The 20,569-nt window shown below is 39.5% G+C and overlaps 1 protein-coding gene across 1 annotated transcript in view; it reads right to left on the reverse strand.

Annotated features, from left to right (window-relative positions):
- DNAH6 (dynein, axonemal, heavy chain 6) overlaps window positions 1-20,569 on the reverse strand; it is a 383,600-nt gene that overhangs the window by 14,161 nt on the left and 348,870 nt on the right. The window contains exons 65-71 of the mRNA XM_006900399.1: window positions 19,995-20,083; window positions 19,469-19,615; window positions 17,619-17,757; window positions 14,776-14,895; window positions 12,302-12,423; window positions 5,763-5,892; window positions 1,552-1,679 (exon numbers count right to left, since the gene is read on the reverse strand). Coding sequence (XP_006900461.1) covers window positions 1,552-1,679; window positions 5,763-5,892; window positions 12,302-12,423; window positions 14,776-14,895; window positions 17,619-17,757; window positions 19,469-19,615; window positions 19,995-20,083 — 875 coding nt within the window. The remainder of the gene's footprint in view (window positions 1-1,551; window positions 1,680-5,762; window positions 5,893-12,301; window positions 12,424-14,775; window positions 14,896-17,618; window positions 17,758-19,468; window positions 19,616-19,994; window positions 20,084-20,569) is intronic.

Here is a 20,569-nt window from a genome sequence, read left to right on the forward strand (position 1 = left end):
TAAAACTTTTCCAGTCACTGCTCTAGTATTTGATTTTTTAAAGTCTTTATCTTTCCTTATCAAGGTTACGAACAGAGAAACTAGGGAATTTTTTTTTTTTATAAATTCAAGATTTCAGAAAGAATGTGTCCCTAAAGCATAAGTCAAAAGACTAAACAGCGGTTCTCAAATTGTAGTCTCACTGAAACTAACAATTTATTCCACTCGTAATGAATGATCCTTCATTGAATTTCCAAGACTGTTGATTTAAAAATTCATATTTCTGGGCAGGATTTACCTCAAGAAATTCTTACTCAATAGGTTTAAGGTCAGGGATCTGGTGGCTTGGTCGGTAAGGAGTTGTTCTGTATCCCAAAATGAAAAAGTGTAAATATACCATCTGTTCTGCAGTAAAGTAATGAGTAATATCTTCCTTTTTTATTTACAACCTCTGAAAACCCACGTTTAGGGTCAGCTATGAATTGGTTTTGATTTGAAGCAATATGTTTTGAGTGAATAATCAACTGCTAACAGAAAGGTTTTAACCTAGCCAGCTGTTCAGAGGTGAGGACAAAGTGAGGCAGTCAGCTTTTTAAAGAGCCTTGGAAACCCAGTGGGAAGTGCTGCTTTGTTTTCTAGGGTTGCTGTGAGCCAGACTTGCCTTGGTGGGTAGAGCAAGAACAGGGAATGTACATTCTGAATCTGTACTTACGGAGATTCTAATACAGACCTTGTGTAGGCCGCATTGTGAAGAACTTTTCCCAAGAACCATGCTACTAAATGCAAACTAGGTCTCTAGAGGAAGTGCTGAACCTCTGTCAATCTCCTACTTAAATTCCTGGTCAGATTTCTAGTGACTCAATGATAATTCTCAGGTTTTATGTTCTTAGAAGAAATACAGCCAACATGCTCTTTAGAAATGAAGCTGGGTCACACTTTCTTTGGCCACATTGGTCATCAGAAGGGAAAAGGACAGCTCAGTGAAGTAGGTCAGCAAAGTGAAGAAAAGGCCTCAGCGGGATGGCCTGGCACAAGACCCAACAATGGGCTCTAATATACCGCTGATCATGGAGATGATGTTAGACCAGGAAACGTTTGCTCTGCTACATGTAAGGAAACCATGAGTCACTTGACTCAGATGGGGAGACTGAATATTTTCAATGTCACACATTTGCCCAGTCATTAGAAATAGAAGATATAGACTTGTTACCAAACCTGATCCACTCTCACGGAGATGGTTCTCACTCATACTGACTGATCCCCGCCACTGAATTTCCAAAGCTATAAATTACCCATCTTTATTCTGAGGAGTGGCTGGAAGAGCCAAACTACTCACTTTTCAGTTATCAGCCTGGTATGTTATACACTACACCACCAGGATTTTTATAGATTCATTTGAGGAGGATTAACTCAATTTTAGACAAGTTAGATTTGAAGAGAGGCTAGCATATTCAGATGGAAAGGCTGAAGTGATGGGAGTGGGAAATTCCAAGCGGACTCATATTTTTTGGTACACTATTTCTCTACAAAGCTCTGATACCTAACAGCAAATATGACATCAAGCTCTCATACGTGGATTAGCTTCAGCAAATTGTTGAACCGGTCCACTTCCTGTCCAAGGACTGTAGTCAAGGAATTAAGGCGACCCTGCACATCCTTGGCAAACAGGCTCTCTGACGCACCCTCCATTTCCAGGGTTTCTGAAACACACACAGTTGACTTCTCAGATCAGTCATCACTAATTTCTATTGACACCACTTTGTTACTGTGGGGTGCTTATCTTCCCATTTTAAAGTTCATTTCTTGTATTATTTAAGTCATATATACAAGGCTATAACCTGACAAAATGTCTATGAATTAGAGCTCTTTGGATTTTCAGCTCTGTTTATTATAGAAGCAATTGCAGGAAATGAAGCTTAAATTCAAGTTTATCAGGGATCTACCTACCTAATTCTAAAAAATTAAACTAGCTCATCCCCACCGCCCAGCTTAAAGCATGCTTTTCTTAGCTATTTTCATCTTCTCCAACAGTCTAGATATGTAGTGTATGGCCCTGGAATAAAGTCTTAGATTGTTGGTTATAGATTAAATAGAATTTCGTGCCCTCTTCCCCCACATACATGGATGAAATAACATAATGTTGAAATTACATAATAATCAGCCATCAGCTATAAAACAAATCGTTGTAAAGAGGACTAAAGGTGTAATTCAACACCCCTTCATCCCATCACCATGATGACAGAGGTAAGGGAAGTCTCCCTTGTTTGTGGCCTGAAGCATCATTTATCTCACTTTTTCTTTCTTTTATTGATTGCTCCTACCATTGGTGGGTATTGATTATGAATCTAAGTTGATTGCTGACAGTATCAATATTTTCTCCATTTATCATGATGCTGCCTATTGTCCAATGTTGTTGTTGTTGTTATGTGCCGTCGAGTCGCTTGCGACTCATAGCAACCCTATGTACAACAGCCCTAAATTCCGCCCTGTCCTGTGCCAATAGCACTGTCTCTGACACTCCCACCCCAATTATCCCAGTCACTGAATCAATCCACCTCATAGAGGGCCTTCCTCTCCTGCGCTGTCCCTCCACCCTCCCAAGCATGATGTCCTTCTCCAAGGACCGGTCTCTCTTCACGACATGTCCAAAGTATGTTAGACAGAGCCTCAGAATCCTTGCCTCCAAGGAGCCACCCGGTTTACCCTTTCCAGGACAAGTCTGTTTGTTTTCCTAGCAGTCCATGGTATTCTCAATACTCTTCTCCAGCACCACAGCTCAAAGGCATCAATTCTTCTTCTATCCTCCTTGGTCATTGCTCTGATGCATAAAAAGTGATTGCGAAGACCATGGCCTGTATCAGACGCACCTTAGTCTCCAGAGACACACCATTGCTCTTCAGTACTTTGGAGAGGTCCCTAACAGCAGACTTTCCCATGGCAATGCAGCTTTTAATTTCCTGGCTACTGGTTCCAAGACTGTTGACTATGGAGCCAAGCAAACTAAAGCTGTGAACAATCTCAATCTCTTCACTATCCATCCTGATGCTGCCAATTGGTCCAGTGGTGAGAATCTTTGTCTTCTTGACATTGAGCCTCAATCCTTGACACTCTGCAGCAGGCACTTCAGGTCCTCTTCAGTTTCAGCAAGCAGGGTTGTGTCATCTGCATAACGCATATTGTTGATAAATCATCCACCAATCTTGACCCCACATTTCTCCTCATAGAGTCCAGCCTCCCGGAGAATCTGTTCTTCATATAGGTTGAAAAGGTATGGAGATAGGATGCATCCCTGGCGTACTCCCTTCCCAATTTTGAACCATTCAGTGTTCCCTTGCTCTGTTCTGACGACTGCCTCCTCGTCCAAGTATAGGTTTCGCATTAGAACGATCAAGTGTTCTGGGATTCCCATTCTTCTAAGAGTCAGCCACAGTTTGTTATGATCTACACAGTCAAATGCCTTTGCATAGTCAATGAAACACAGATAGACATTCCTCTGGTATTCCCTGTTTTCAGCCAAGATCCATCTAACATCAGCTACAATATCCCTAGTACCACGACCCCTTCTAAACCCAGCCTGGACTTCTGGTAGTTCTCTGTTGATGTGCTGTTCCAGTCGTTTTTGGATAATCTTCAGTAAAATCTTGCTTGCATGTGAAATCTGTGAGATTGTTCTGTAGTTTCCACATTCTTTTGGGTCACCTTTCTTTGGGATAGGAACAAACATCGATCTCTTCCAGTCAGTTGGCCAAGTGGTCGTTCTCCAGATTTCTTGGCACAGCTTGGTGAGCACGGCCAGGGCAGCATCTGTTAACTGAAATATGTCAATTGGTATACCATCTATTCCTGGAGTCTTATTTTTTTGCCATTTCCTTCAAAGCAGCCTGAACTTCTTCTTTCATCACCATAGGCTCTTGCTCATATGTTGTTGAGGACTTTTGTTTTCGTTATGTTGAGAGGTAATCCATATTGAAGGCTCTAATCTTTGATCTTCTGTAGAAAGTGCTTCAAGGTTCTTCACTTTCTGCAAGGAAGATTCTATTATATGCATAACACAAGTTGTTTATGAGTGCTCCTCCAATGCCACATTCTTATTCACATAGTCCCTCTCCGTGAATGAATCATTCAGATTGGATAGGCATGGAGAAAGGATACAACTTTGATGCACACCTTTCCTGACTTTAAACCATGCAGTATTCTTTTGTTCTCTTTAGACAACTGTTTCTTGGTCTGTGTACAGGTTTGGCATGAACACAATTAAGTACTCTGTGATTCCCATTCTTCTCAATGTTATCTATAATTTATTATGAAAATATAAATATTTTCTATTTGGTGATTAAAAAATTGCTTTCTGAAATAAACTCAATTTATCTCAACATCAACAAAGTCCTCTACCAGAGTAATCATCCTTGAAATTCTACTCTGGGACAATGTAATAATAATAGACTTTGAGGCTAGGTTGTCCTGTTCTCTGGGGGTTTTAACGGTATTGGTGAAACCCAGTTATTGGGCTATTTCTGCCTAATTTCTTGATTTTCTTTTTCCTATTTAAACATCTCTTCTAACCATGAATAATACCAAACAGAAATCCTAGCCCATTGTTATAGATTTGATTCTGATTCCTGATGACCTCAGATGTTTTAGAGAAGACTGGCGCCAGAATATTTTTGGTTGTAATCTTTATGTGAAGGGATCTCTGATGGTTTATTCCATAGGGAATTGAGCTACTAATTCAAAGACAGAGCCTCTCAGAGGTTCAAATCCATCAGTGGCTCCTTCAGAGAAGAATGAACCATCTTCTCCTTTGTGATTTATTGTCTCTAAAAACCTGGTGGAGGGTCAGTACAAGTCACCTGATGACAATAAGAGAAAAAAATCTTTATGGAAGTATATCATACAACTTTTTGTTTGTGGTGCTATTGAAGGGGTTTAAACTATCAACCTCTTAATAGTCATGCAAAAATTGTTAGTACTACTTGCAAAGACTTAGTCTGGAAATAAATGGGCTACAGTATGGCCAATCAAAGAAAAATCTGAAAGTGGATCTCCTGTGTTCATCCAGACTCTTAGCTTGCTAGAGAACAAGGTGAAATTGCTTTAGCCCTTGCTCCTGAAGAGAGAGAAAAGAAAAGGAAATGGATTCTGGAGCTGAGCTTCCCTAAAGAACATTTTACAATGATGGAAATATTATATATCTGCACCGCCCCATATGGTAGCACTTGGCATATGAATACTGTGATTGAGGAACTGATTTTTGTAAAAAATTTATGTTATTTTAAAATTCATTGATTGTTACACATTTTCCTCTCTCCCTTCTCCCTGTCTCCAGTCCACTTTGCAATGCAACCTTTTGTTCCAGATTGTTGTCATACATATAATGCTGAATCATATATTCCTTTTGGACAGTTCTTCCCCTCATCTTTGAGGAACTGAGGTTTTTATTATTTCACTTATATTTGGATTTAAGTTGCAACAGATAGTGGTTTCTGTTTTGCACAGTACAAGTCTGGAGATAGTGGAATACAGAAGCCGAGAGAAGTTGGGGGAAAGATCTGGTTAAAGTTCTTCTGGGTTGGAAACCAAACTTACCCTTATACTTGTGGCAGTTGAGCTGTCAAGGTGCTGTATGCCTCTGCTCTGCAAATGGAGAGCTCCATGGCAGAACTCAATGATCAGGAAAAGTTCTCTACATAATAAGCAGGCTTGTACACTTGCTTATCTCTTAGCTTACTCTAAGTTCATACTTAAAAGTACCATTACGTACAGATGCTGTGAATTATCATTACCTGGGATTCTGGACAGGACAGAAGCAACAAGTTCTTGGACAATTTCATCATTGCTTTTTCCTTCTCCGCCTGAAAATGACCTTGGCTGAACATCAAGTATGGTGTTGATTAAAGTATTGGTCTCTTTGTACTGTAAGGTTAATATGAGACAGAAGAATAAAGCTTTAAATTCTTAAATTTAAGAAGAATTTCTTCGTAAAGAATAATTTTACACTACATATAGTTTACTTACAGAAATGATGGCAGTTCTCAAGAACAAGGCAAAAAATTAGGTTGAAGGGTTGGTACAATATGTTAATTAGAAACACAAGAGAAATAGTTGTCACTGTAATATTTTAACATCTTTAGTTAATAATTTAAAAGGCAAATATGCAAATGAGGAAGAAAATAATGAGAACATAGTTTTAGGCCATGCTGTTAGTTAAGTAACAGTTTTCTGCTATTAGAGATGAAATGTAGCTTATCATAAAAAACTTAGAAAACACTGAAAAGTGCAAAGAAAACTACTCATTATCCTATTGTCCAGTGCTAATGATAACATCTTAGTTTTTTTCCCACTTAGTAATTTTCTATAGGTATGTATATCTAGTTAATGAGGTGGTTGTTGTATACTGCCATGTCAGGACCAAACCATAGCTGACCCTCCAGAGAGTTTTCAGAGGTTAATGAGGTTAAGTCTATACAATTCATGTGCTGTTATGTTAGATGCTCTTGAGTTGAATATGACCCACAGCAACCCTCTGAGCAAGCAATGGATCTGAACCCTGGCCTATCCTCTGACATTCTCACACTTCCTGACACTAGAACTCAATGTGGCAGGTACTGTGTCAATCCATCTGGTTGAAGGTCTTTCTCTCCTTCGACGACCCTCTGCCTTTACAAGCATGATGTTTCTCTCCAAGGAATTCCCTCCCCTAGCAACAGGCCCAAAGTATGTAAGGCAAAGCTTTCTCATTTTTGCCTCAAAGAAGCACCCGGGCTGCACTTTCTCCAAGATACATTTATTTGTTCTTTTGGCAGTCCATGGAATGTTCAGTACTCTTTTCCAACACTACAGCTCAGAGGCATCAATTCTTCATCCTCATTCATTGTCCAGCTCTCAGATACATAGCCATAGCGAGTGATCAGAAAGACAATGGCCTGAATTAGACACACCTTAGTCCTCAAACTGAGATAATTACTCCTCAATAATTTGAAGAGGTCCTTGACTGCAGACTTTCCTAGTGCATTGTCTACTGATTTCTTGATTGCTAGTACCAAGGGTGTTAATCGTGGATCCAAGTTTGATGAAGTTTTTGACAGTTTCAATTTTTTTCTATCTATCATGATGTTGTCTATAGGTCCAATGATAAGAATTTTTGTTTTCTTGATGTTGAGATGTAATACATATTGAAGACTATAGTCACTGATCTTCTGCAACAATTTATATAGTGTTCCCTTCTTCCTCAGTATCATGAACATTTTCCCATCCCACTGAAGCATTATTTTTTTTTAACAAAGTTTATTTCTAGTTCGAACCTGGGCTCCTGCGTGCTGACACAGCAGCATCCAGCCGAGAGCCCCACTGAAGCATTATTTTCAATGAATGTGTGGCCTTCCATGGTATCAGTAAACCATACCTATTGTTTATCTACTTTTTTGACATTTTTAGATCCTATAGAACTTTAGGAATAGCATCTGCATATGAATTTCACCCTCTATCTTTGAAAATTTTAAAATACAGATTATTAGAAGAGATACTTTTAAAACTATTAACATATCAATCCCTAAAGACATTGTATTCATTTATGCTCCTGATAAGTGTATACAGGAGACTTTCCATTTCTATGTCTTTGTAAATCTTAGTTTTATGGCAACAATTTTTTTCTCATTTAATAAGTAAAAAAAAGTAGATTTCTCGTTTTTTGCAACTCTGAGTATTTTGTTGTTGTTAGGTGCCATCAACTTGAGTATGACTCACAGTGACTGTATGAATAACAGATCTGAATCTTGCCCTATTCTGTGCAGTCCTCATCATCCTTATACACTTGAGCCTATTGCTGAAGACACTATGTCAAATATCTTGATGGTGGTCATCCTCTCTTTCACTGACCTTTGACACTTTCAAGGATGATATCCTTTCCCAAGGGATAGACTCTCTTGGTAACATGACCAAAGTATGAGAGACAAAGCTTTGCAATTTTTGCCTCCAAGGAGCACTCTGGCTTCACCTTGCCCAAGACATTTCTATTTGTTCTTTTGGCTGTCCATGGGATATTAAGAACTCCAATGCTACAACTCAAAGGTATCAATACTTCTATCATCCTTATTCATGGTCCAGCTCTCAGAAAATAGCAAGTAATTAAAAAGGCCATGACCTGTATCAGGTCATAAAATTGACATCATTGCTCTTCAGTATTTTGGAAAGTCTCTGACAGCAGACTTGACAAAAGCAATACATCTCATTCTCTTCTTTTGCTGGTACCAAATGTGTTAATAGTGAATTCAAGCAAGATGAAATCATTGATAGTTTCAATCCTTTTTCCACCTATCATGATTCTGTTCTCTGATCTAGTGGTAAGGATCTTTGTCTTCTTGATGTTAAGATGTAATTCATATTGAAGGCTGTAGTCTTTGATCTTCTGCAGTAGGTGTTTCAGGGCCCTTTGCTTGCAGCAAATAAGGATATTCTTTGAGGATTAGGAGAGTTAAACTTTTGAAATATATTCATTGGATGATTATTATTTCTTTAAAAATTATTAATATATTTTGCATATTTAAATTTTCAGTGTTTTTATTATTGATTTATAAGAGATATACATAAATAGGTAACTGTCTTTTGTTTTAAAAAGTGCTTTTATTTGTCATTTATCTGTTCATTTTCTTGTGAACTTTTTGATACAGTAAAATCTACTGAATCTTTCAAATATAATTTTTTTTAATTGTTTTTTATGTTTAGAAATTCCTTCCTATTCCAAAGTCAATAAACTGTTTTTTATTTTTCTGGATTTTTCTTCTGCCCAGGAGCAAAGTATCATTCTCATATCTATTTATTTGAATTTCTTAGTGGCTTATATTATGTAGATCTCACATTTCTTATAAGGGTGAATCTCTGAATCTCTTATTGTTTCATGTTTATATTTCTAACTCAATTACTGTTGGTAAATCTATCCACCATTGGATTGTGAATCTGTAATCCTAATGGGAAGAGACTGCACATCTTTCTCCTGGGGGTGCTGGTGGATTAAAGCCTCCAGAGAGGTTCAATTGGCTATTGGCCCAATTGTTAAGGATTAAGCTACCAGACCACCAGTATTATCTTTGTCCTAGAAATGCTAGAGCCATCACTTGTCAGTCATTAACCAGAGAGAGAAGCTGAAAAAAAAAGTACTGCTTGGGGTTCCAGATCTTGATTGTTAAAATTATAATTTATATAACAGATACTCTTTTACATATATTATTTCTACAGTATTCATGGAGTTTTTGAAAACATATATGCATGTCCTAGTGGTTGAGAATTGTGCTGCCAATCCAAAGGTAAGCAGTTAGAGTCCACCAGCTGCTCTGCCAGACAACAGTGGGTAATCTACTTCTGTGTATTTACTGACTTCGAAAACCCCCTGGAGGGCCAGCTACTGGTTGGTTCTGACTCCACAGCACACAATAAGGTGTATCAAACAATTTGATTTCCCTATTCAGTGTCATTTAAATATCCTACCTTCTTTATTTTGGTTTGGTACTCTTTGTTGAACAGTCTGAGTTTTGGAGTGTTTAGTGTGACAGGCTGATATGAGCAAAGACGTCGATTGGTCACTACACTGAATTCTCCTCTCTTTTAGGTCATTGTAAGGATTACACTCACACACAATCTTGTGTGACTATTTCTGGCCAAAGAAATGTGAACAGAGGTTACAGTGGGATTCCTAGATTGAGGTAAATACTACTCTTGAGTGTAGAGCCCTCTGCCAACCAGTCCCCACGATCCCTGTTGTACTAAATCACTGAGAATGGAATAATTTTGTTAATTGCTACATAATCTAGTTAGTTCTGACAAATATAGTTGCTTCTGCAGTCCCTGTTCTCAGAGAAGAAATAGGATTGGGCTAAATATTTACATGACTATTTTCTTTATCATCATTGTTTCAAATCTGTGCTAGGATCTCTCTAAAATAGGCTTCCCCTCGCACCACCTACCCTAAGCACGGTAAAAATTAATTTAAGTATTTTTTTTAAATACTGCTTCTGTTTCTTTGAGTTTTCCTACACTGCTCTTCATCCTCATTCTCATCTATCATAATTTTTTATCTTTTGGGGATGTTTTAATCTCCTATCTCAAAAGTTTATTAAGCCCATTTCCCTTATCACATGTATGATGATCTGTATGTTAGCTCTGGTATCCAGGCCTTCAAATGAGATTTAAATTTGCTATGATTATTTTGCCAAAAGAGTAAACAAGTCTTTCTTTTTATTTTATTTTAAATTTTTTTTGGTTAATTTTAATGAAAGTTTACAGAGACTTTGGATTTCCATTTATTCATTGTTGCACTTTTCTCCCTGCCCAACCTCCCCACCTCCCTAGTTTGCTCTTCTCTTTGAAAAGTAAAAAAAAAATCTATCATTGTTATACAATCCCTCCTATCAAGTCCACTCCACTATGCAGCGTTCATTCTGGACTTCTGTCATGACAATAATACCTAATCAAATATCCCTTTTAAACACTTCCCTCTCTTATCTGTTTCAATGCGGTATACATAATTTACCCCATCTTTCTCAGTCTCCCACCAACCCCGATGTAAGCCCTGTTTTACAACAGCAGCACTATGCAGTGTTTGTCCTTTAGTGACAAATGTCCTTGAGTTATTTCATTCAGCATAATGTCCTCCAGGGCCACCCATTTTGAATAATATTTCATGAGTTCCTTGTCTTTCAATGCAGCATAGTATTCCATTGTGTGAATATACCACAGGTTCTCTATACTTTCTTTTGTTGATGGGCCAAACAAGTATTTCTTGTTTGGGAGTGCAAACGGTGTTCCTTACAGACAAAGATGGTGAAACTTTGTCTCACATATTTTGAGCAGGTTGTCAGGAGGAACTTGTCCTTGGGAAAGCACATCATGATGGGAAAGGTGGAGGGTCAGAGAATGAGAGGATCCTCAGTGAGATGGACTGACACAGAGACTGTAACAATGTACTTGAGCATGTCAGAGATGACAAGGATGGCACAGGATAGGGCAGGGTTCAGACCTGTTGTTCACAGGGTTCCTATGAGCCATAGTCAATCTGATGACAACTAACAACAGTATAATCATTTTGAGGTTCCTTGGACTGTTTAATTCTCTCACCTCTCAGGTGCCCCTCTGTGCTCACATTTCAGCTTGTTCTCACATTGGCTTTCTCTCTTGGCCTGACTAGGTTTGCTTACATCCTTTCCCAGCTGCTTAAACCATATCCTTTTCCTGGTTTCTGTAGCAGAACATTTGCAGGGGTGTCTCTGACTCTTCCGGACAGTATTTTGTATTCAGTATGTGTATGTTTTCAGCTTACTTATCTCCTGTCAACTTTTCCTTTATAGTAACTTATTCAGCTTTTAAGGAGAAGAGAAAGAGTTCTGTTGGCATAGTCTGTAGGGAGTTGAGCTGTTAACGCAAAGGTGGTGCATCTCAGGTAGTCTGAAATGACTAGCAGCTCTGTGGGAGAACTATGGGAAATTTCTTCCCTTGTAATTTACAGGCGGTTGCTGGAAGGAGCTATTCCTTGAAGAGAAACATGATGCTGGGAAGTGGGGGAGGGTTAGTGCAAGAGAGGAAGAACCTTAATCAGGTGGATTGACATGGTAACTGCCACAATGGGCTCTCCTGTGTCAGGAAGTGTGAGGATGGTACTGGATAGAATAGGCTTCAGATATTTTGTTCATCAGATCACTATACTTCATACTTGAATTGATGGCACCTAACAACAACAACAATTTACAGGTGTGAAACCCCATTGGTGGGAACCTGACAGTATTGACAGCAAGTGAAGGGAAAGGGAAATAATTTACCTCTTTCTTTCATAGATCTTATATATAGACGGCCCTTGACTTATGGTCCTTACCCTTTTAGGAGGCAAACTTCTTTCTTGTATCTCTGGTTGATGTGTATAGGTCAAGGGTCAAATTTCTTGAGTGGTTTCTATTATGGTAAGCATATACGTAATTACAGCTTGTTACACTGAGTAAGGAATCATTTATGACTTTTCTGGTTGAAAGAGGCAGAATTATTTAAAAGATGGCTATAACTTCAGAGAATTGTTGTCGCTATGTGCCATCAAGTCAGCTCCAACTCATAGCTTACCTTCCAAGGGCTTTCAGAGACAGTAAATCACATGTGAAGAGATTGCCCATGTTTCTCTGTCAGAGCACTTGATGGATTTGAACCACTTGACTTTCAGTTGGCAGCACAACTTCTTAAAACTAGGCCACCAGAGTTCCATAACTAAGAGAACTAGTGAGGCAGTCCTTAAAGTTTTCAGTTTACATAAAAAATACAAATACATATTTTATGTTGAAAAGTCACATACCTGGAAAGCTAAGTTGGCATTTTCATGCATTCCAAAAACTTCTGGGTCATCTATTAGAGGCAGCTTTTCAATATAGTCCTTAAAATCTTGTAAGCTGTCAGCCAGGGGTGCAAAATAGATTCCTATTATTAAAAAAAAGTAAATATGTAAATAGATTGGCTTTACACAGCTGTGCTTATTCCACATTCTCCTGGTTCTTATAGTGGTTGTAACCAGCTACCTTATGTAGGAGAGGGCATTGTTTTTCCTACAAGTCTCCTTGCTTTCACTGCTTTGTCATTTTTCCTTGATGCAGTGTTCCAACTTTAAATGTTGTTCCTCTTCTTATTATTAGATAGATGCTTTTGAGTCAAGGATTACTCATAGCGACCCTGTGAAAGGCAGATCTGAACCATGTCCTGTCCTAAGCCATCCTCATCATTTCTGCTACACTTGAGCCCACTGCTGCAGTCACTGTGTCAATCCCTCTCACTGAGGGGTTTCCTGTCTTATCCGAGAGATCAGGGCTCTGCTACTGTTATAAGCAATGTCTCATTTGTTGTTGTTGCTGTGTACCACTGAGTTGGAACTGACCCATAGCTCATTCTCTAGTGAGTTTTCAGAGGCAGTTAATAGCACAGGATGAGAATGCACATCTTTCTCCTGTTGAGTAGCTGGTAATTAGAACTGTGTACCTTTGCACTGATAGCACAATTCCTTACCGCAAGCCATCACAATGTGAAACTTTTTGCTGGACCAGGAGGCAGTCATCAGAACAGAGCACAAAAACACTGCATGGTTAAAAATGAGGAAAGTCCCCAACCAAAAGCTACATTTGCAAAAATCTGAAATCCAGTCAGGGATGAATCATGTCTCCATACCCTTTCCATCTATCTGTGAAATAGATCATTCAAGAGTCTGGTCATTGTGAGAAGGAATGTGGTGTCAGAACTGGAGAAAGACTCATTAACAGCTTGCATTATGCAGATGACACACTCTTGCTTCCTGAAACTGAGACCTTGAAGCATCTACTGCAGAAAGTCAAGGACTGTAGTCTTCAATTAAGGATTGAAGCTCAACATCAAGAGAACAAAGATTCTCACCACTGGGCCAATTGGCAGCATCATGATAGATAGAGTAGAGATTGAGATTGTTTACAATTTCAGTTTGCTTGGCTTCACAATCAACACTCTAGGAACCAGAAGACAGGAAATCAAAAGACGAATTGCATTGGGAAAGTCTGCTGTCAGTGACCTCTCTAGAGTGCTGAAGTGCAAAGATGTCAGTCTAGAGACTAAGGTATGCCTGATCCAGGCCATTGTCTTTACAATTACTTGTTATGTATCAGAGAGCTGGATAATAAATAAGGATGACAGAAAAGAATAGATGCCTTTGAACTGTGGTACTGGAGAAGAGTATTAAATATATCATAGACTGCCAAGAGAACAAACAGGTCTATCCTGAAGAGGGTGAACCCAAGTTACTTTCTGGAGGTGAGGATTTTTAAGTTCAATCTCACATACTTTGGATATGTTGCCAGGAGGGACCAGCTCTTGGAGAAGGACATCATGCTTGAAAGGGTGGAGGGACCCACAGGAGAGGAAGACCCTGGATGAGATGGATTGACACAGTGACTGGGGTAGTGAGGGCTGGTGTGTTGAAGACAGTGAGATTGACTCAGGATAGAAGAGAGTTCAAGAGCTATTGTGTATTTGGTCGCTATGAGTTGCAGGTGATTTGATGACATATAACTACCACCAGAACTTCCTATGCCTCATTGTTGTTGATGTTGCTATGTGCCACTGAGTCAGGACCAACCTATAGCTGACTCTCCAGCAAGTTTTCTAAGGAAGTAAATAGCATGGGAGGAGATTGACCAATTTTCTCCCATAAAGCTGCTGGTGGATTAGAACTTTGTGCCTTTAGGATTACAGTACAGCTTCTTAGCACTCAGCTATCAGAGCTCCCTAAGGGCTCCCACTTTATGCTGTGTTAGTGACTGCTTTCATGCTTGTTTCTCTCTTCAGTCCCCAACCAAAAGCTACATTTGCAAAACATTAAATCCAGTGTTTTTAAATTTTCCAAAGAGATTACAGGAGTTGAGTCTTATTAACTCTGAACATTGTCTCTTTCAAAAGGGGAGGAGGTGTTATGTGCTCATCGTGCATAAAATAATATTGCCTCTTCAAGATGGTTAGCACTTATGCATGTTTCTTATGCAGCTTACTGTAACGAAGCTCTCTTTAATTACATTACAGAGATAATTCAATTTTGAAAACACATTTCCAAAGAAAACAATCAACTTTAAAACTAAAATTCAAAGTTGTGACTTAACAGTACATATCCTTAATCGCTGTGAAGGTGGGCACACATGACAATGGGCTCCTGCTGGGGGCTGATGGTGAAGACTGGGCATAGACTAGATGGAAAAGTAACATTTGTGTCAACAGTTTTTGGCAAATGTCTTCTAAAAAAAGTTCTGAAAAGCCATTCACCTGATTCAGAGTATTTATAGTCTTGTTCTAATGTTTCAGGAGAAAAAAATTTTTTTAAGACAGTGTGAAGGCATCTTTGGTCCCAGGTGTCTGTAACTCTCCCACCGTATGTAATTTCACCTGAAAAAGAGTTTATACTTTAAGATAGTTTATTGTATGCTTTATTGATACACATACTCAAATTGATAAAATTAACTTCCTTGATGAAAAGTTTTCCAATTCCTCAGATATTGTTAGTTGGTCCCTATAAACTTCCATACACTTCTGCTTTATTGCTTATCTTAACAAATTCACCCATTCTCTTCCACTGAGCTTTTCATGAGCACAGAATATGCCCTCTGTGCATATCCAGTATCTATCATCATCATCATCATGATAATAAATGTTTATTTAATTAATCCATAAATGATTGTCTAAAATCTCACAAGAGGCTAGAAAGCATTGTGCTGAGTGGACTAACTCAGGCTCATAAGGACAAATATTGCATTAAGTCCATTATTATAAAAATAGACAACCAGTAAGATATGGATAAATATCCAAAGAGGGAAGAGGAAGGGAGATGAGAGTGGGAGGGGGGAGGAGAGAGGGGTTGAGGATAGGAAAAGACCTGAGGGTGGGGAGGGGGAGGGAAAGAGGGTAGGGAGAGGGTGACGGATGAGCATGGGGAAGGGGAGAGGCATGAGGATGGAGAGGGGAGGGAGAGGTTGAGGATGGGAAGGGAAGAGAGGAATGAGTGGGGAGGGGGAGGAAGGGGAGAGGGATGATGAGCGTGAGGAGGCGGGGAATCATGGGGTGTGAAGTAAAAAAATGTGCATGAATAATTGGATAGATAATCAAATTGCTTTGTTAACTTTCAAGCAAATTATAGTAATAATAAAAAAAGATAATAACATACAAACCCCTCACCATTAGCAAGTATCACCTCCTGAATAAAACACTACCACTTTCTACTCATTTGAGGTATTTAGAAGTTGTAAAATGCACATATAATTTATGTGCTTAATTAAACAACTTTTAACAGATTTATAAAGTTGTGCAAACACCACCTCAATTTAATTTTAAAATTAAATTCTATCACCTTAAATAGAAATTTTGTGTCCATTGGTGGCTCTTCCCTATTTCTAGCCCCCATCCAACATCAATATTCTTGCTCTATAGGTTTGGTTTTACAACATGTAGTCTTTTGTGTTCTGACTACTGCCTCTTGGTCCAAGTATAGGTTTCACATTAGCACGATTAAATGTTCTGGGATTCCCATTCTTCTCAGAGTCAGCCACAGTTTGTTATGATCCACGCAGTCAAATGCCTTTGCATAATCAATGAAACACAGATAGACAGATAGACAAGAGGCAGTAGTCAGAACAGAGCAGGGCAACACTGCATGGTTCAAAATTGGGAAGGGTGTACGCCAGGGATGTGTCCTGTGTCCATACGTTTTCAACCTGTATGCAGAGCAGATTATCCGAGAGGCAGGGCTCTATGAGAAGAAGCGTGGCGTTAGGATTGGTGGACGATCTATCAACAATCTGCGTTATGCAGATGACACAACCCTGCTTGCTGAAACTGAGGAGGACCTCATGCACTTACTGCAGAGGGTAAAGGACTGCAGCTTTCAATACAGACTGAGGCTCAATGTCCAGAAGACAAAAATTCTCACCACTGGACCAATCGGTAGCATCAAGATGGATGGTGAAGAGATTTAGATTGTTCACAGCTTCAGTTTGCTTGGCTCCATGGTCAACACTCTTGGCACCAGTAGCCAGGAAATAAAAAAACGTATTGCGATGGGAAAGTGTGCGGTTAGGGATCTCTCTAAAGTACTCAAGAGCAACGGTGTCTCTCTGGAGACTAAGGTGCGCCTGATACAGGCCATGGTTTTTGCTATCACTTGTTATGCATCAGAGAGTTGGACAATGACTAGGGGGGATAGAAGGAGAATTGACGCCTTTGAGCTGTGGTGCTGGAGAAGAGTACTGAATGTACTATGGACTGCCAAGAAAACAAATAGATTCATCCTAGAGAGGGTTAAACCAGGCTGCTCCTTGGAGGCAAGGATTCTGGGGCTTCGCCTGACATACTTTGGACATGTTGTAAGGAGAGACAGGTCTCTGGAGAGGGACATCATGCTGGGCAGAGTGGAGGGACAGCACAGGAGGGGAAGACCCTCTATGAGGTGGATTGATTCAGTGACTGGGGTAATCGGGATGGATGTGTCAGAAGCAGTGAGATTGGCACAGGATAGAGCAGGGTTTAGGGCTGTTGTACATAGGGTCGCTATGAGTCGCAAGGGACTCGAGGGCACATAACAACAACAACAACAACAACAACAGTCTTTTGCGTATTGCTGCTTCTACTTAGTGTGATATTTTAAAAGTTCATCCATATTGCAACATATATTAGTACTTTATTCCTGCTTATGACTGAATAATCTTTTGTTCAGACATTTAACAGTTGATTGGTATGTAGGTTTCTTCTCCTTTTTTACTATTGTGAATAATCTTGTCTTATCATCACAGAAGGGATGCCATCGTGCTGCACTGTCGACTCAAAGGCAGTCAGTTTGAATCCACCAGTTGCTCCATGGGAGAAAGATGGACAATCTCTTTTTGTGTTATTTACTGCCTCTAAAAACCTGCTGGATCGTCAGCTACAAGTCAGTTCAGATTCAATGGTATATAACAGCAACAGCAGCAGCAGCAACAGCAAAAATAACAATCTTCACAAAGGAGTTACCAGAAGTTGTAAGCACTACCAGAAAAGATATCTTCCTAGGGGTCAGGTGGGCATAAACAAACAACTCTGTGGTGTCCAGATGGAGGCAGTGGCCAGGTGGGAATACTGACCAGTGATGTAGATCAGGGCATGCCATGGGATCTTCCCTTCTTGACAGTAAAGGTTGAGGTTCAGCAAAGCACACTCTCTGTCACTGTCATTAAATTCATAGCAGATATTCCAACCAAGGGGCCCAAACTTTTTCCTCTCCTGAAACAGAAAAAGAAAATGATTTTAAATAAAACTTGACAAAGTGAATTTTTTATAAAAGCCTGAAAGTGTGAGAGTTTTGAGAGTTCCTTTTTTATACTTTAAGTCTGTAAAAGTCAACATTTGTTAGGCTTTCACCAGAAAGATAGAAATATATGTTTTTCTCATATTTTCCTCTCCTCTTTATTCCCAACAGAAAATGTGTAATTACTGGAAGTTTTATAGATTTAGTGGATAAAGAGCTGCACTACCAACCCAAAGGCATAGTGTGAATCCACCAGTAGCTCCTTGGGAGTTGGATGGACAAAATTCTCCCACAGGATTTACTGCCTCTCAAAAGCCACTGGAGGGCCAGCTATGAGTTGGTTCTAACTCGACAGCAGATAACATAGAAAGATACATTCATGGTAAAATAAAACAATACATTTTCTTATAAAATTTGGAGGGGACCCCCCAATTTCCAACCTTTTGACGTAAAAATACTGACACTGTAATTGTAGGGTGAGTTCCTTTCTGCCCACTAGTAAGAATTTCTTGTCATGTGATGTTATGCTGATTACATTCTAATTTCTCCATAGTAACATTTCAAAAACGGATAGAGTGGAAATCTTTGCCTCCTAATCTCCTACAGAATTGAGTACAACAGGGTTTCCAAGGCTGTAAATTTTATAGAAATAGTCAGCTCCACTCTTCTTCTGTGGAGAAAGCCATGCTCTTTACCCTGTACCACTAGGGCTCCTGCATCAGCCCTTGATCCACTTTAACGTCTCCATTCTGAACTGATGAACATTACCAAAATTTTGGCCCTATGTTCTCCCTTGATCTCAAAATAACCTCCAACCCCAAGAGGACGCCTCATCATCTCAGCTGCTTTATTAGTGGAATAAAGACCCTCCACCCATAATCCATGATCCCATCTTCTTGGAGCTTCCCTGGGATCTTGGCATGTAATGATTTCAGATCTTGTATCCTTAATTTTCCCCCTTCCTTTTACTGTTTCTTTCCTTTGGCATGCTTCAGAAAACTAGACATCATCCAGAGGTATGTATTCAGAGTCAGAATTCAAGCACAAGGCTGCAGAATGGAAACCAGAACAGAATGGCGAGGTTTCAACAGAGGTAAGGAGAAAGTGGTGCAGAGTTGAAGCTCATCTTTCTGGAGATTTGATGCTGTGGTGGTGGGAAAGGAGAGAGCCACAAAGAGTACAGAGCCACTAAAACAGGAACAGGTTCGAGTGACATTATTGCAAGAAAAAGAAAAATAAGGATGACTTGATGAATGACAAGATAGAGAGGTGTAAAGAAGGAAGAATAAAAAGATCTCTGAAGTTTTGATTGATGGTGACTGAGAAAAATTTTCAAAAATGAGAGCTGAGGGGAAGCAGGTTCTGGAGGAAGGCTGAGCTGAAACATCAGTTTGCACTTATGTTGTCCTCCTGTGTTTATCCAGGTGATGACGCTGTATAGGCATGTTTATCCAGTTGATGACTCTGTGTAGGCAGATATGAGAACAGAGGCAGCAGTGAAAGCTGTGAGGTGGAGAGGGAAAAGGGTCCAGAGATTGGCAATGATGTTGAAATATTTTGCTTTCAGACATAGAAGAAAACCCTCAGAGTTTCCCCAACTCCACTTACAACCTTTGTTTTTCTTCTTTTTCTAACAACAAAAGAACACACTTTCTTACTGCTATGAAAGAGAAGAATTGAGTATACCTGAATAATTGCGTGAAAGAAACAGATGCCAAATACTATTTGTCTCCATTTTCTTCCAAGGATATTTTCTTCAAAAAATGAAGGTGTCATTTCAGCGAATGCGCGCCTGATATTTGCACGTAAGCCTTTTGGTGGCTCATTAGTCACCTAGATATAGACAGAAGATCCATGGCAGGGAGTTGACAGATACACATTATTTCAAAATAACGCAACAGGGCCTGAGAGCCAGCAGTCATTGCCACCTCCCCTTTCTCTCTCCCGAGTACTGAAATAGTCCCCTAACTCTGCAAGAGGCCTGAGTCTCATCACCTGACATCTTTGTAACTTCCTTACAGAGTGTGATACCTCAGGCCTGTGGCCTACAGGATGGGCATACATGCAAAGCATGGGGAATTTTCCCTTTGCTTGCTGTCAGGTCTCATCTCTTATCCTGGCTACCCAGACCGCATGGTCATGTGCTAGTCTGAACCCACTGGATCACTTGATAGGCAATTACCTGCCATTGCTCAAACCTTTCATTCATTACCTTGACAGAATTCTGAAGAACGGTAACAGGAAATGTATTACTGGGCATGGAACTTAAAAACAGTCGAAAAGTGTCTTTGATGACTACATCTGTATAAAAAAAATGAAAACAAAACAACACAATGGTAAATTGCTTAACTCTTAGTAATATTTTTCTATAAGAAATATTTGTTATTGGGCAAGAAAAAGACGCAAAACTCTGTGTAAAGATCTACAGTATAAGCATGTGGTAAAATGTCCAAAAGTGCACACAGGGAGGTCTTTCTGAAAACTTTATTCACAACATAGGGTTTGGCAATCTAGAAGCTGGCACATTTCAGTAAAGAAACTGTTGTTGTTGCTATGTGTCATCGAACAAGACTCACAGTGACCATATTAACAACAGATTTGAACTCTGTCCAATCCTGAGCCATTCTCATCATCTCTGACACACTAGAGTTCATTACCATAGTTACGGTGTCAATCCATCTTGTTTATAGTCTTCCTCTCTTTCACTGACCCTTTACCTTTCCAAGTATGATATCCTTTCCCAAGGAATAGCTCCTTCTAACAACATGCTCAAAATATGAGAGACAA

This window comes from Elephantulus edwardii, unplaced genomic scaffold (genome assembly GCF_000299155.1).
Source record: "Elephantulus edwardii isolate Elephantulus edwardi_28Jun2011 unplaced genomic scaffold, EleEdw1.0 scaffold00283, whole genome shotgun sequence".
Taxonomy (NCBI): Eukaryota; Metazoa; Chordata; class Mammalia; order Macroscelidea; family Macroscelididae; genus Elephantulus; species Elephantulus edwardii.